This window comes from Cynocephalus volans, chromosome 2, assembly GCF_027409185.1.
Source record: "Cynocephalus volans isolate mCynVol1 chromosome 2, mCynVol1.pri, whole genome shotgun sequence".
NCBI classification, from domain to species: Eukaryota; Metazoa; Chordata; class Mammalia; order Dermoptera; family Cynocephalidae; genus Cynocephalus; species Cynocephalus volans.
The window spans coordinates 52942241-52958188 of record NC_084461.1 but is presented as its reverse complement, the minus strand read 5'-3'; the positions used below and the strand labels follow the sequence as shown (position 1 = coordinate 52958188).

At 35.4% G+C, this 15948-nt stretch overlaps 1 protein-coding gene across 2 annotated transcripts in view; it reads right to left on the bottom strand.

Moving 5' to 3' along the window:
* The window catches only part of IPO11 (importin 11), a 220119-nt gene that overhangs the window by 122584 nt on the left and 81587 nt on the right, over window positions 1-15948 (bottom strand). For both annotated transcript variants that reach the window (XM_063086928.1, XM_063086929.1), the window contains exon 21: window positions 6706-6821. In XM_063086928.1, coding sequence (XP_062942998.1) covers window positions 6706-6821 — 116 coding nt within the window. The remainder of the gene's footprint in view (window positions 1-6705; window positions 6822-15948) is intronic.

Sequence of the window (15948 nt, the reverse complement as noted above, 5' to 3'; positions counted from 1 at the left end):
AAACATTCAACATATAAAAAATATATATGGCTTAAGGCTTATCATAAAAGTGTGTGGTTGGTTTATCTACTCACCAGCATCAAACCCCAAAGAACTTAAAGGAGAAAAACCATGATTACCACTGTAGCAGCAAGAAAAGCGGAGGGGTGTGTGTGGGGGGGTCCTATTCAAAATTTGATATTTGCTATAAAAACCCTTATCTGATTATAAATAAAATGAACTTCCTTAATCCGATAAGAGAGTATCTGTTGAACACTCATAGCAAACATACTTTGTGATGACCTATTGAAACCATTCTCTCAAAAAACAAAAACAAGCCTCTAAGAACAATCTCTATTACTTGTCTATCATCTTCACATTTATTCAGTAGAAGGCCTTTCACATAATATGCCAAGTAAGTTAATAAAAGATACAAGAGTAAGAAAAGAAAAAGTTGAAGTCTTTATTCGCAAAAGATATGACATAAAAAAGAAAGGCAGAAATAATTCATAGACAAATTATTCAAATTACTAACAGTTCAGAAAGGCCACTGAATATATTAATATACAAATATTAAATGATTTCCTATATACCACAACAAATAGTTAAGATGTAAATGGATGACGTTATCAGAGTCATAGATACAAAAATCCAACATTATAAAGATGTCAATTCTCTCCAAACTGTCAAAACAGAATCAACACAATTTCAATTCAAATTCCTACAGGGTTTTTTCTGGAAATTAGGCAAGCTGATTGTAAAATGATTGGAGGGCAAAGGCCAAGAAGAGACAAGAAATTTCTCAAGGAAAGAAAAAGTTACATATAAGGGAGGTAGGGTAGGACAGGGTAGGGGGAAGGGGAGAGATATTCACTTGACCAGATACAATGACTTACCATAAAACCACTGTAATTAATATAGTAAAGGAAATAGAAAGTACAATAAATAGTCTCCCCTTATCAATGGGACCAAACTAAGATTCTATCTGAAACTTGTTCCTTCCCTCCCACTTAGTCATTAGGTTGGTCAAAAGGCCAATCACTCTCACTTCCTATGCTAGCTTTCACAGTATAAATCATGCTTTTCAAAAGAGGGGAAAAAAACTTTAAGAATTTACTTGAAAATAAAATGACAAGGTGTGTAACTCCAAATTAAACTAATAAAGATGGAGAAATGAGAAGTAAGGCAAAGTGCTATTCTTAACCTTGAAAAAAAGGAGAAAATTACTATTTTGATTAATATTTAGGTAAAGCTATATATAAGAACATCTTTGACTAGAAAAATGTAAAATTTAATGTTATCCTTCCACAAAAAACATAAAAAAGAGAATACATAACGTAAAAAGATGAACTATCAGCCCCCCAAGTAAATATAACACATCAAAATTCTATTGAAGTAAAGCATCTTTGGTTAAGTTAAAATATAAAATATAAAACCTTGCTCTTTATAGGAGACAAAACTAAATGTCAAACAGAAAAGCTAAAATGTAAAAGACGAACGAAGAAAGTTAAGTCAAATCTAAACAAAATAAACCATGACAATATTAATATCAGGTAAAATTTAAATGCAAAAGAATTAAAAAGTGGAATGTAAATCACTGCATACATATGTTACATGACATGATTCTTCATGAAAACATTTTAAATTTTAAATACTGTACGTATATATAAAATATTTTAACAATACACAAAAGTACTAAAGTACCAAAATTCTGTGTAGTACAAGATATTTTTTAAAACATACAGATCAAAAATGTTAGAAATAAAACAGGACAGGGACACAAAAAACAACTGGACAGAATATTTTAATAAATCACTGTCAAGAAGAAAAAGCAAAATAATGTGAACTATACAACTGACAAGTTAAAAAGAATAGATGCATGTGAAAGTCTACATCTTTGACACCATCACTGCAACAGTATGTGAGTATACTACAAAAAGAGAGCCTCAGTCCTTAAAATTCACATTAAGTTTTTTAAAAAGTGTACAAGCCTCATGTTGTAATTGCAATGTGTAATAAATCCAGACCTGAATCATATATTTTAATGACAGCAAAAAATAAACAAAGTTGGGCCGAGCCCATGGCGCACTCAGGAGAGTGCGGCGCTGGGAGCGCAGCGACGCTCCCGCTGCGGGTTCGGATCCTATATAGGAATGGCCGGTGCACTCACTGGCTGAGTGCCGGTCACGAAAAAGACAAAAAAAAAAAAACAAAGTTGGGTCAAAGAAGTCACTAAAAAACTTGTAATGCTACCACCAAAATAAAAGGATATTTTATATCTAAACTTATGGAAAAATAGGTAGCCATACTACAAGATAAATTCATAGCTTTAAGTGTTTTAGTACTTAAGAAAAACAAAGGTAATAAATAACCTTTTGTCTTACAGGTTTAGTAAAATATGCTAATGATTAAATGTATAAACTAAAAAATTCGAAACAGAAATAAATTAACAGAAAGGACAGAAAATAGAATTTATAAATCTAAGCAGGAGCTCCTTCACAATAAAAAGACAAATATCTAATAAATGTAATTTAAAAAGAGATAAAACAAAAATAAAACTATGAATGGCAGAGATAAAGCAAAAACAAAGAAACTCTTCTATTAGTATTTTAAGGGACTAAGTGCCCAAACTAACAGACATCAAAAATCAAAATCAAAATAAGGATGTATAAACTAGTAACTGGGCAACAACCTGAGGGTGTTATCAAAACTGTTTTAAGTGAACCCCCAGCTGGGACCATGGGTCCATTTCCAGTTCTCTTTATTATTAAATTCTTTTAATGTCCGAAGAATAGATAGATACTATTTTACAAAAACCATTCCAGTATAAAGAAAATAATTTTTTAAATTGTTAAAGTGGTACAATAAACATAACCCTGATAATAAAGTGAAACTCATTTATAAGTAGAGGAAAAAATAAAATTAGGTAAAATATTTTTTTAAATTACAGTCTTTTAGAAGTGTAATTCACCCCAGCAAGTAAATTTTACCTCAGGAAGTCAAGGTTTTTTTAAGAGATTTTTTTTTAAAAAGAGAAATATAATCTCCTAAGTACATAGCAAAAGCAATCAAATTTGTTTTGTTTTTAAATGATGAAGATCACATTACATTTAATGGTATATAGCTAACACTGCTGATTGCTTACCAGTATTCATTACCCCATCCTATTTCCTTAAAAAAAAATAAAAACTTTTCATGTAATACCTTTTGTTCAAATTCTGTTTAAAAATAATTTACTGTATTACATGTTCCTATCAAGAAAGAAGAAAAACTGAGAATGAGCTAATTCTTGGAACATAGGTCAAATAACAAAGAAAAAGCAAGTAGAAAGAGGAGATAATATAAGAGTGGAAATTAATAAATAGTAAACAAACATACAACAAAGAGAATCAAAGCCAAAGGTTGGTTTTTTGAAAAGACTAACAACGTTGACAAATCTCCAGCGAGACGGATCAGGAGGAAATTAAAAAGTCATTAAATGAAAAAAAAAAATCCTGTCTCGGTCTGAAAGTTTCACTTTATGATTCATGGCCACAAATGTCACCCGGTACTGGTTATCCCTAATAAGTTCAAATTCTCATTCTCTAGGAAAACTACTTTATGAATATACCTCTTCTCTCCCACAGACCTCTCATCTTGTGTACGCTCCTACTCCAGGATCTCAAACAAGTTGTCAGTCCTCACAGCTTGTACTTCCTGATTTCCAATTCATTCTTCAGTCTACTCCCACATTAATTTCTGTTTTTACCAATCCACTAAAAGCCCTCCTATCATCTCCATGTGGCTGAATTCACTTCTCTGTTCCATCTTACTAGAACAATCAGCAACATCTGAGATAGCTGACCACTCCCTCTTTTAAAGAATATTCTACTCTCTTTATTTGGTTTTCCTACTACAGTCTTGTGCCCCATAATAACGTTTCTATCAATAATGGACCATATATTATGACAGTGGTCCCATAAGATTAAATATTGCATTTTTACTATACCTTTTCCATGTTTAGATATGTTCAGATATACAAATATTTACCATTGTGTCACAACTGCCCAAAGTATTCAGTGTAGTAACATGGTGTACAGATTTGTAGACTAGGAGCCATGGACTATATACCATACAGCCTACGGTACAATAGGCTATACCATCTAGGTTTGTGTAAGTATGCCCTATGATGTTTGAATGATGACAAAATCACCTAACGACACATTTCTCAGGACACATCCCCTTCACTAAGCAACGCATGACTGTATACAGTAGATATACATACTGTATATAGTAGATAGCATTCTCTGTTTTCTTAGATGGCTCCTTTTGTGTCCTCAAAATGTTATAAGTTCATTAGAATTCTGCCCTGGGAAGAATGTTCTCTATCTGGGGCTGGCCCGTGGCTCACTTGGGAGAGTGTGATACTGATAAAACCCAGGCCACAGGTTCAGATCCCTACATAGGGATGGCCGGTTAGCTCACCTGGAAAAGCATGGTGCCGACAACACCAAGTCAAGGGTTAAGATCCCCTTGCTGGTCATCTTTTGAGAAAAAAAAAAAAAAAAAAAGAATGTTCTCTATCTGCCCATCTCGTCCTAGGCAATCTTACATATCCTCAGGCTTTAAATGCCATACACAAAGCGCTAACCACTTTAGCAAACATACCTTAATCCTCACAACAACCATGTGAGGCAGAAATAATTTTTCATTCTATGGATAAGAAAACTGAGGCTCACAGAAGGTCATTAACTTATTAAAATCACTAATCTAATGCAGTGGTATAAATGGGACTGGCAACTATATCTGTCTGATTCCAAATATAAGCTGTAACTCACTAATCTCTAATCTATAGAATCTCAACTATTAATAAATTTGGTAATTTTTTTTATCCCACCTGCCCCCCAAATTTGTTAAACTTTTAAAAAGTTTGTCCTAATAATTTATTTTAATTTACAATAACTAAAGGCTGGATAAGAGAAATTACCATTAACAGAGCAATCCATTTTTATTATTACCTGTTGATGTAATCCTTTGAAAATTCATAAACACATTAAGTCTGTAATACTATCTTTATCATTTTAATTTTTCTAATATTAAATATCATATAGTATGTACATGTTTACAAGCAAATAATTTATGTGTCAGAGATTAATATTTTAATTCATAATGCAGAGCAGGGATTGGCAAACTACAGCTCATGGGCTAAATTCAACCTATATCCTATTTCTGTAAATGATGTTTAACTGGAGTACAGCCAGGTCCATTGGTATATGTACTATAACTGCTTTGACACTAACACAGCAGAGTTGAGTAGCTGCAACAGAGACTGTATGACCTAGAAAGCCTAAAATATTTATTGTCTGGATCTTTACAGAAAAAGTTTGCCAAGCTCTGATCTAGAGTAACCTATTCTTGTACAAATACAAATATATGAATATAAACGATTTCAGCAGCCTATTTCAATCAAACCATCTAAATGTCATTTCAGTTCAAACAATATAACCTAGAAAAAATATGAGGAACCCCAATTGCAAATTATTAGGTATCTACCTAGTTAAGGTTTAAAACTGTTCATCTAGTATTCTGATATAGATCATTAATTATAATATGCACCAAAAACAATTTCTAAGAATCAAAACTGCTAATTGCTAGACATCTAAGCGAAAGAAAGAAAGAAAGAAAGAAAGAAAGAAAGAAAGAAAGAAAGAAAGAAAGAAAGAAAGAAAGAAAGAAAGAAAGAAAGAAAGAAAGAAAGAAAGAAAGAAAGGAAGGAAGGAAGGAAGGAAGGAAGGAAGGAAGGAAGAAAGAGAAAGAAAGAAAGAAAGGAAGGAAGGAAGGAAGGAAGGAAGGAAGGAAGGAAGGAAGGAAGGAAGGAAGGAAGGAAGGAAGGAAGGAAGGAAGGAAGGAAGGAAGGAAGGAAGGAAGGAAGGAAGAAAGAAAGAAAGAAAGAAAGAGAGAGAGAGAAAGAGAGAAAGAAACGGAGGGAAGGAGAAGAGGGAGAAAACAAATGTTCATTTTTTTCTATGCTTGATTTCTGTGATTTGCTTTTTTAATTCCAACAGTCAATTTATATATTGGAATTTTTAAACCTTTCATGTAAAATTGAACGATTATCTTTGGAGAAAACTGTTGCCATCGGTAAGATGAGCTCAAATAAAGCCAAAGAAGATTTTCCAACACAGTTCCTTACAAATAGTGTACAGTCAATAAATGTTCATAGCACTGAGCTGCCACAGAAGCAGGATTTTTTTTTCTTACCTCTTAACACAACATACTACTCACTCAGTAAAATAATAAGTCAGTACTATAAGTAGCACTAATTTGGGGCTGAGGCATAACATCTCAGTACTTACTGGGTAAGGGAAGTAAGAGGTTGAAAATATCTCCTCAATATCCCCCAAAACATCTTATTTAACAGACTGGAAATTTTAAGTCAATTTTTAGTTTGAAAAAGTCACCAGGATTCCCATTTTACATGCCAAATTTCAAACGATGAAACACAGATGCGTTCCTACTAAACTTATTCCCTTTAACTTTGGCTACTATAAGCCTACACTGAGTGACAGCTGCCAAAAAGAGAAGGAGCTGAATGTTAACCAGTTTGGGAAAACCAAATTAACGTTTTTGTTTTTAAATGCTGAGTATTTAAAGCTCTGTTACATGACTTTTACTTTATTGGCATGAGAGTATGGATGGATGGTCAGAAAAAAAGTAAAATCCATGGTATCAAGTGTTTCCTCTTACCATAATTCTAAACCATCTTCCAGAAGATAAACATGTGGAGGCTGGGAAACATCTGTACTCAGTTGAATAACTGGGAGCAGGAAAGGGTACAGGTTCTTGCTGTCTGCTCCTAATCCCTATGAGAAGTATAAATAAAACTTATAATAAGACACTCTAAGGTCCCATCCCCCACCAAAAAATTGCCTATTATATAAAAAGCCCTAAAACCAATTTATAGAAGGTAAATCAGACTTTTTAGGATGGCCCTAATTATAAGCAATAATAAAACAAAGTTAGCTCTGTTTACAATTGGAAAGTAAGAATCAAAAAATACTATTTAATTGCCTAATGGCAGTAAAAAAATTTATGCCAAGGCTACACACATTTGTTCATTTTAAGATTCCACATAGGAAGTATTTATTTTACCCTCCCTGTGACTACAGAAGAGATACTAACACTGGTATTTTAAATTCTATTAACGCTGTCATCTAAATAACTAACCAAAAAGGAACCCAGCCTAAATTTAATCAGTAAGATAATTGAATTACGGTACATCCAAATTCTAGAATACTGAGTAGCTATGAAAATGGATTTGGCATGGAATGTAAAAATCTCAAAAATAACTGTAAATTGGATTTAAAAGTTAAAAATGTGTCTCTAACAATTCCACATATCAAAGAATTTTTTTTTTTTTTTTCGTCTTTTTTTTCATGACTGGTACTCAGCCAGTGAGTGCACCGGCCATTCCTATATAGGATCCGAACCCGTGGTGGGAGCGTCGCTGTGCTCCCAACCCGCACTCTCCCGAGTGCGCCATGGGCTCGGCCCTATCAAAGAATTTTTTTAAAAAATCTACATATCTGTATATGCAGACATATGCATAAAAATGTTTCTGAAACAAACAGAAAAAAATGTTAATGCTAGTTAACATATCTATGGAAAAAAGAAAAGAATGTCGGGAAGAGGGCAAAAGAATTTTTTTTTTCACTTTTTGTATGCTTTCCAAAAAACTATGTACACATTATTTTTTTAATGAAGAATTTTTGTTAACATTTTTAAAGGACACAGAAAGAACATGGAAGAAGGGGTCTAATCTAAATTCCAATTTGCCTAAGTACTATCTTAGAAAGGCTGACTCGGTGTATCACATTGTAAGTATTTTGGAAGAAAACAAAAAGGATAAAAAGTCAATCTCTAAACCATAATGATCTCTATAATCTGATAAACACAGAAAAGAAACCAATTAAACTAACACATCTTCATTTAAGAAATAATTCAAATGTCAACACAGTTTATACAAAACTACAATGTCACAAAACATATACATATTCCCCTTTTGATGACACATACATACTAAGTTCAATCTTTTCTAATGAATTTGAGTGTACAATACATTATTATTAACTACAGGCACCAGACTGTACATTAAATCTCCAGAATTGATTCATTCTGTGTAACTGAAACTCTGTATTCTTTGCTTAATATATTTCCCCCACCTCCAGCCCCTAGCAAGCAACCAACATTCTACTCTCTACTTCTATGATTTCAACTTTTTTAGATTCCACATATGAGATCACGCAGCATTTATCTTTCAGCTCAATCTTTATCATAAACACTTCAGTGGAAATACATAAAGTTTATCCTTAAACATCTTAAGTTTGGCCCTTTCTATAACTAAAAATCATTTAGAAGACCATATTTAAGAGTTTTCCTAAAGAAGAGAATTATAAAAATGCCATTATTTAATAAAGTAGCATACTGGGTCTTAAAATTCAGTTAAATTTCACTTTCTATAGCTCCATTCACTTTCTATAGTTCCATTCATGGAACAAAAAAGAGAACATTAAGAGAAAATAATCAAGTTCATTTTGGTAGACTTAAAATTACCTTGGAAAATTAGAATTTATTGACTTAAGTGCAATCCTAATAAGCACAAAATAAACTAGCATTAGCAAAACTAAAGTAAGCAACTGCTAAACACACAAAGACTCTCTTGGTCAAAGTCTGAAGACAGTCAATAACCTTTAATCTAGTGTCAAAAGAATGTGTCCAACCCCCAATATGCAGCTTAAAGTAAATTTTAACACTCTTTGGGCCTACAGTAATTACAAGACATTATCTATAATACTACAAAAGTTCAAAAATAAATTCATTAGTTATTAAGAAAACTATCAAAAATGAGTACGGGAGGAATCATATTCTACTATAATTACATAAGATTTAAGGGGAAATTGGGTGAAGGATACACGGCACCTCTCTGTACTATCATTGCAACTTCCTGTAAATCTATAATTATTTCAAAACAAAGTTAGGAAAAAAAAAAAGAATAGTACCTCTAATATTGGCCTTTCTCAGGGTACTGTCTGTGGCTTTCTTCTCATGTCCCATGAACACACTAATGATGTCCAAATCTATTAACTCCAACCCTCTGAACTACAGACACTCAAATGACTACAGGACAGCATCATCCAGAAGGTATCTCAAACTCTAATACTCAAACCAACTAAACCCATTGTCTTCCCCCAAATAAAGTTCTTCTTCCTGTACTTCCTGACTTAAGTGACTTAGTGATAAATTATATCACAACCACCTCTTGGTTACTATTATTCCTTTCACCACATCTAAACAATCCTTAATTCTATCTCTTTAATATTTTTTCATATCTTTTCCTGTCTTTCCATGGCTTTAACTCAGGTCCTCACCAACTTTTTCAACGTTAACAGAAAGCATCTCCTAACTAGTCTCCTTGACCATGGTTTTACCCATTTCAAACCAGTGTCTTCAGTGGTGTCCTATGTTTCTAAAATAAAAATGATCATAACACTTCTCTCTCTGAACTTCAAGAGATGTTCTTTTAGCCTTCCTGACCAGTCTCGCATACAAAAGCTCTATACTCTTTGTTCCAGCTATACCAAACAGCTCACAGTATTAGAAACACTGTGCTAACATCTGGAGAAAGCTGATAGATTCATAGATTCAATAGATGCATTTACTACTGTTCTCTCCCAAACCCCACTAAAAGGATATACTAGGATTTTTTTAAAGACCTAAAACCATAAGCATAAACGTAGCATAGAAAGAGATAAAAGCAATTCAATTTGGAAGCTGGGAAGAAAGACAAGTGATACCTGACTTAACAGACTATAAGAAACCAAAGCTCAAATCCAATGGCAGGGGCAGTAAGAAGCAACCAGATTTACATTACAGAACCTCCAAACAACTCAGGAACTGGTGGTGCTAGGTATTTTGAGAAGTGTGTGTGTATTTGGGGGGTAATAAAGGGGGTGAAGGGGGGGTAGGATGAGGGGGATGTGTAAATTAAGAGGACTTCTAGCAAGTGTTTAAAAAGCAGTTTGATACCACGATCACACCCACATCCAAAAAAAAAAAAAAAACACAACTGGCCCTCCTCTGATCCAGAATAAAACTGGCTATTTATTTTCATAAGATAAAATGGATCGTCTCAAAACAGAGAGATCCAGGTAATTGAAAGAGATACAATATAAAACAGGAAGATTACATTAGCATGGAACAGGCAGAAGACTGAAGGATCTTTCACTGAAGAAAGACCTCAAAATATTAACATGGAATGTTCTCCTACAAAACTGAGCCTGATCATTTTAAATGAAAAACCCACAACAGCAAGCTCCCCACACACACTCAGCCCTTCCATTCAGCTTCTTAGGGCCCATTCCTAAATTTATACAGACAAAATGTTGATAGTTCTTGAAGTTGGGTGATGCTTAAGGATTCATTACACTGTTTGTTCTTCTTTTGTGTATGCTTAAATTGCCTGTATGGTAAGTAAATAAACAGATAAAAGCAGGCAACCAAGGATCAACAGATATGATTAAAACAAGTAATATGAAAACAGAACAAAATGAACAGAAAACAGCAGCTCGAAGGAAACAGAGACCAGAGATGAAAGCTTGGAAAAATATATCATTAATATCCTTGGTAGAATAAAAGAAAACATTGCATTCATGAGGCAAAAATAAAAGGTACAAAATGATTATTCAATAAAACAAAAAAGAACTCACAGACTTTAAAACCTGACAGCAGGAAAGAAAAACTCAATACAAAGGTTGAAAGATAAAGCTGAGGAAATCCCTCAAAAAGCAGAAAGGACAAAAAGAAGAAAAAGTAGGAAAGAAACAGTAGGCAAATTAGAGGACTGGTTTACTACATCTATCACCTAAGTAATAAAAAATCAGAAAAAGAGGAGTCCTGGTCAAGAAGGTGGAATAGATGGTACCCAGTGTCACTCTCTCCTACAAATCAACCAATTAACAACTATAAAAATGTAACAACAGCCAAGCTGGGGCCACTGGAGCTCAGCGGAAGAGGAGAGACCTACGGAATTCATGAAGGCGGGAGAAACCACAATGAGAGAAAGAAAAAACTGCTCAGAGCATTTTGGCCACAGCCACTTTAAGACTGGAGCTGATGAGCGCATGGAGCAGGAGCCAGCAGAAGCCACAGCTTTGCCCTTCAGATGGAGTTACTAGGAGGAGGCAGGGGAGAAGAGAGCTTTGGTGGCCCCCAGGACAGCAAGACCACTAACAGGGTTTCCATGGATCAGTGCAGGAGCAAGGAGCAAGATGTGCTAAAAGAGGGGAGCCATTGAGAGGCCGGTGAGTCATCATAAGGGACCGGTGCAGAGCCCGTCCCATGGGAAGTGTTTGGAGCATGGGCAGTAGGGGAGACAGGCCCACTGGGAGAACACTGGGACACAGCAAGGACAGCCAATCTGCCCCCCCAATCAGCACAAGACCACTCAGAGGAGACGGGTCATGAATGCAGAATTGGGGTGCAGTTTTATGAAAAAACTCAGGTCAGATCAGAGTATCTATACAACCCAGGTGCACCGGGTCTCTGGAGAGCCAGAAGTACCTATGAGGTCAACCATTAAACCCTGAGCTGCACAAAAAGCCTTCCCTAAAGAAACAGCAGCAAAGCAGCAATTTAGCTCAACCACACAGCTCAAGTACTGGTTCCACAGGAAGTTCCCCCATTTTAGAAATAAGCAAAGGACAAAAAATTGGTTCCAGCCCAGGCACACCACCAGCACGATGGGGCCCACCAGGGACATGAGGCACGGAGCCAGGAACTGGACCCCCGCCCACAACCACTCACACTGCTAGCACCTCGGGGCCTGGGACCAGACCCCCCCGCCCACGACCAGGCACACCACCAGTGCCACAGTGCATGCCGAAAACATCACCTCCATGTGTGTGGCCCACCACAGGCACCACAGTAACCACGGCTGCTGTGAAAGTGGCTAGACACCACAAGCATCACACAGATGGTCCACCAGCCACTAGAGTGCACTGACACAAGGAGAATCACCAACAGAGACCAAAGAAAAGAACAGGATGTCTCTCTCCACAAAGCACATTCCAGAGTGACAGAAGAAGCCAGTGCTCTATGATCTTATTGGGGGACCTGAACACACCTCTCAGCATTGAACAGATCATCTAGGCAACAAATCAACAGAGTAACCATTACTCTTTCAGAGGGAGAGAAGAAATCTAGGGTTATCAGTGGTGGGAGGGGTGAGGGAGAGGGGGATGGGAGAGATTGGACAAGTGGAATAAAAAATACAATTTGTAACAATATACATACTAGTAATATTGATTTGATCCACATATGTCAACACTGAATCCCAAAAATGTGTATAATCAATTACAATTCAATAAAAAGAAAAAAATCAGAAAGTGAAAAAAGAAAAACGTAAAGCGGTAGAAAAAATAAAATACAATAAAGTTATCTAGAACTCAATAACATGAGTTTCCAGTTTGAAATATCCACCGTGTCCAAAACAACAGGATGAAAATGTACCCACATCATCATGAAACTGAAAACTAGAAAGAGATGGTCACCCAAGTTGCCAGAAATGAAAGGAGAGTTGACAGATTTAAAAATTAAGAATTAGAATGGCTTCAGGGTGCCTAGAGCAACTTTGGAAGCTATAAGACAAAGGAAAAATGCCTCTAAAATTGTGAGGGGACAACCTAGAATTTTATACCAAACCATTCATCAATGTGAAAACAGAATAAAGACATTTTCACACTTTCAAAGTCTCAAAAAAATTTTACCTCCCATGTATCTTTTGCAGAATACCACTGCCTTTGTTGGGCTTCGTCAGAAAGAGGAAATAAAAGAAGAAAGACAATGACATGAAGCATAGAAAACAGGCAACCCACAAAAAGGACAGGCAAGAAGAATCCTTTTGATGACAGTAAATGGAGATCCAGTTGTAACATCTATGCATGAATATAAAGTAGAACCAGTCCAGACTGAAGTACATGACTCATATTTCTTGAAAATGATAAAAGTAACAAAATACCCGGTTTGTCTGATTATACTGAAGGAATGTTTAGATAACAGATGAAGAATATGGCCTTGATTACATAGAAAATTAAGTGTAGTAAGCAGGAATCTAAGATGACCACCTAAGAGTCTTGGCCTCTTGTGTAAACACACCATTACATGGTTATTCAATCAAATGCTAATCTAGATACTACTGTAAAGAGATTTTACAGATGTAAGTAAAGTCCCAAATGAACTGACCTTAAAGAGAGATTATCCAGGCAGGCCTGACGTACTCACAGGAGCCCTTTAAAAGAGTTTTCTCTGGCTAATTACATATAGGAAGTCACACATTCAAAGCCTCAGGGATTTGACAACGGGATTTCTACATTGCTGACTTTCAAGATGGAAGGTTCAAGGAATGTGGCTGGACTTTAGGGAAAGAGAGAGGCCCTCAGCTGACAGCCAGCAAGTAAACTGGGACCTCAGTCCTACATCAAGGAACTAAATTCTGCCAATAAGCTGAATGAGTGTGGCAACAGATTCTTCCCCAGAGCCTACATGGGAGAACCTAGCCTGGCAGATGCCTCAATTTCAGCCTGTTAGACCCTGATCAGAGAATTCAGACATGGCCTGCCCAGCCTTCTGACTTAAAGAACTATGAGCTAATAAACAGATGTTGTTCTAAGCCACCAAGTTTATAGTAATTTGTTACACAGCAACAGAAAACTTATACATTAAGCAAACAGAATTATTAATATTAGGGGTAAAGACTGGGAAGATGGTGTTCAAGAAAGGAAAATTAATCATGACATAAAGATATATGACTTCAATAGCTTTTATATAGTCACACAAATAACAACTCTAACTTGCACCAAATTTAAATTATAATATAACTATATTGGGAGGATGGAGGATTTAGGAGTAACATAAAGGGGTATGAAAGGATTAAATCTTCATTTTCTATATAGGGAAGTCAAGAGTTAATGCCTTTATATAATGATTAAATCAAGAATAAACAATATAAGCATGTTACTTAGAACTAGAAAAGTTTAAAAACCAAAGAAATCTGCCCACCAAACAGAAAATGGAGAAAAGGAAGAGCAAGACTGTTACTTTCACTAAAAAATCTTCAAGAAGAATATTTTTAAAAAAAAGAAAAAAGAAGAAAAACCTACAAGAACCAACTCCTTAACCTATCTGTGTAAAATTGATCAATATATAAATCTTTTTTTAAAAAAAGAAGGAAAAGAGTATTACATTATCTCAACAATAGGGGGCTTTGCACATGCTGGTCCACTTTCATCCTTAAAGTACCATTAATACCACTGTTTAACTAACACTAACCATTAACACCCCTTGTTTAACACTATTTAACAACAATACTATTTGGGTACCACCTCCGTCAGGAGACCTTCCCTGATGTCCCATCTCACCCTCCAGTCTGAGATAGGTAACCCACCATGTACCCCCATAGTATCATGTTCTTATTGTTAAAAGAGTACTTAACACAACTGTTTAGTATTTCCCTAGACAGTCACCTTCACAGAGAGCTTGCCCTATTCAGTTCTGTATCCCAGTGCCTACTACCATGTATTGCACATTGCAGGTTCTCAAAAAGTTTTTATTGTATGAAAGAATGCTTATTTTCACTGAGACCAACTACTACAGACTAGAAAATTTATTTTCACCCAGTTATCACCCTCCCCTGTCAACAACTACCAGAGCCTGGGTTTCCAGGTTTAAAAAAATACAAAAACATACACTATCTGTCTATTACATGTTAAAAAGATAGCAGCATTTTCCAAAAGATAGCAGCATTTTCCAGGAAAGGAAACTTACCAATAAACTTTAGTATAATCTTCCCAAATGACTGAAAAATATATTTTAAACTACAGTGTCAATTTTAGTATTAAACATTATATGCTTTCTCCAAGAAGGACAGATTATGATTTGGTTGGAACCTTACACCCTTTGCTTATACAAATATACAAGGTAATTAACATGTATTAAAGAAAAAGGTCCAAACATTCCACGAGGGTTACTCTAGCTTCCTAAGATTACCTGAAGTAACACTGCCTAACACAAGATAAACGCTGGGTTTTTTTCACATTCCCTCACAAAACTCCCAAGTTGAGTCTAAAAACATTTTGGCAGAAATATAATACAAAAGATCTAGGGGTCAGTCTTTGTTCTGCTACTTACAGATGCAATCACAGGGTAGTCAATAATAATATTCTCTTAGCCTTTGTATCCTCTTCTATAAAAGGGATATAATCTTCACATAAGAATTACAGGGTAGATAGGAAAGGATTCTGGGCCAGACAGTTATTCTTATAAAAGTGCTTTAGTGGGCACAGTGTGATTATTTAATGGTATAGTTTCAGTTTTACCAGATGAAAAGAGTTATGGGTGGTGGTGGTGGTGGTGGTGGGTGGGTGGATGGATGGATGGAGGGTGGTGATGGCTGCACAACATTATGAATGTATTTAATACCACTAAACTGTACACTTAAAATTGGTTAAAATGGCAAATTTTATGTTATGTGCATTTTACCACAGTAAAAAAAATTAGGGAAAAAAAATGCTTTAAAAATATTTATATCATTGGGCCGGCCCATGGCTCACTCGGGAGAGTGTGGTGCTGATAACACCAAGGCCCCGGGTTCGGATTCCATATACGGATGGCCGGTTCACTCACTGGCTGACCGTGGTGCTGACAACACCAAGTCAAGGGTTAAGATCCCCTTAGCGGTCATCTTTAAAAAAATAAATAAATAAACAATAATAATATTTATATCACAATTCATCTATCTAAAATTGCCTTAGGTAGGAATTGTAACTGTAAAACTAATCCATAAATATCTACAAAAAGAATGAGTTCACACTTAAAAACTATCAAGGTACCTGAGAAAGGCTTTAAAAAAAAAAAAAAAAAAAAAAAAAACTACTA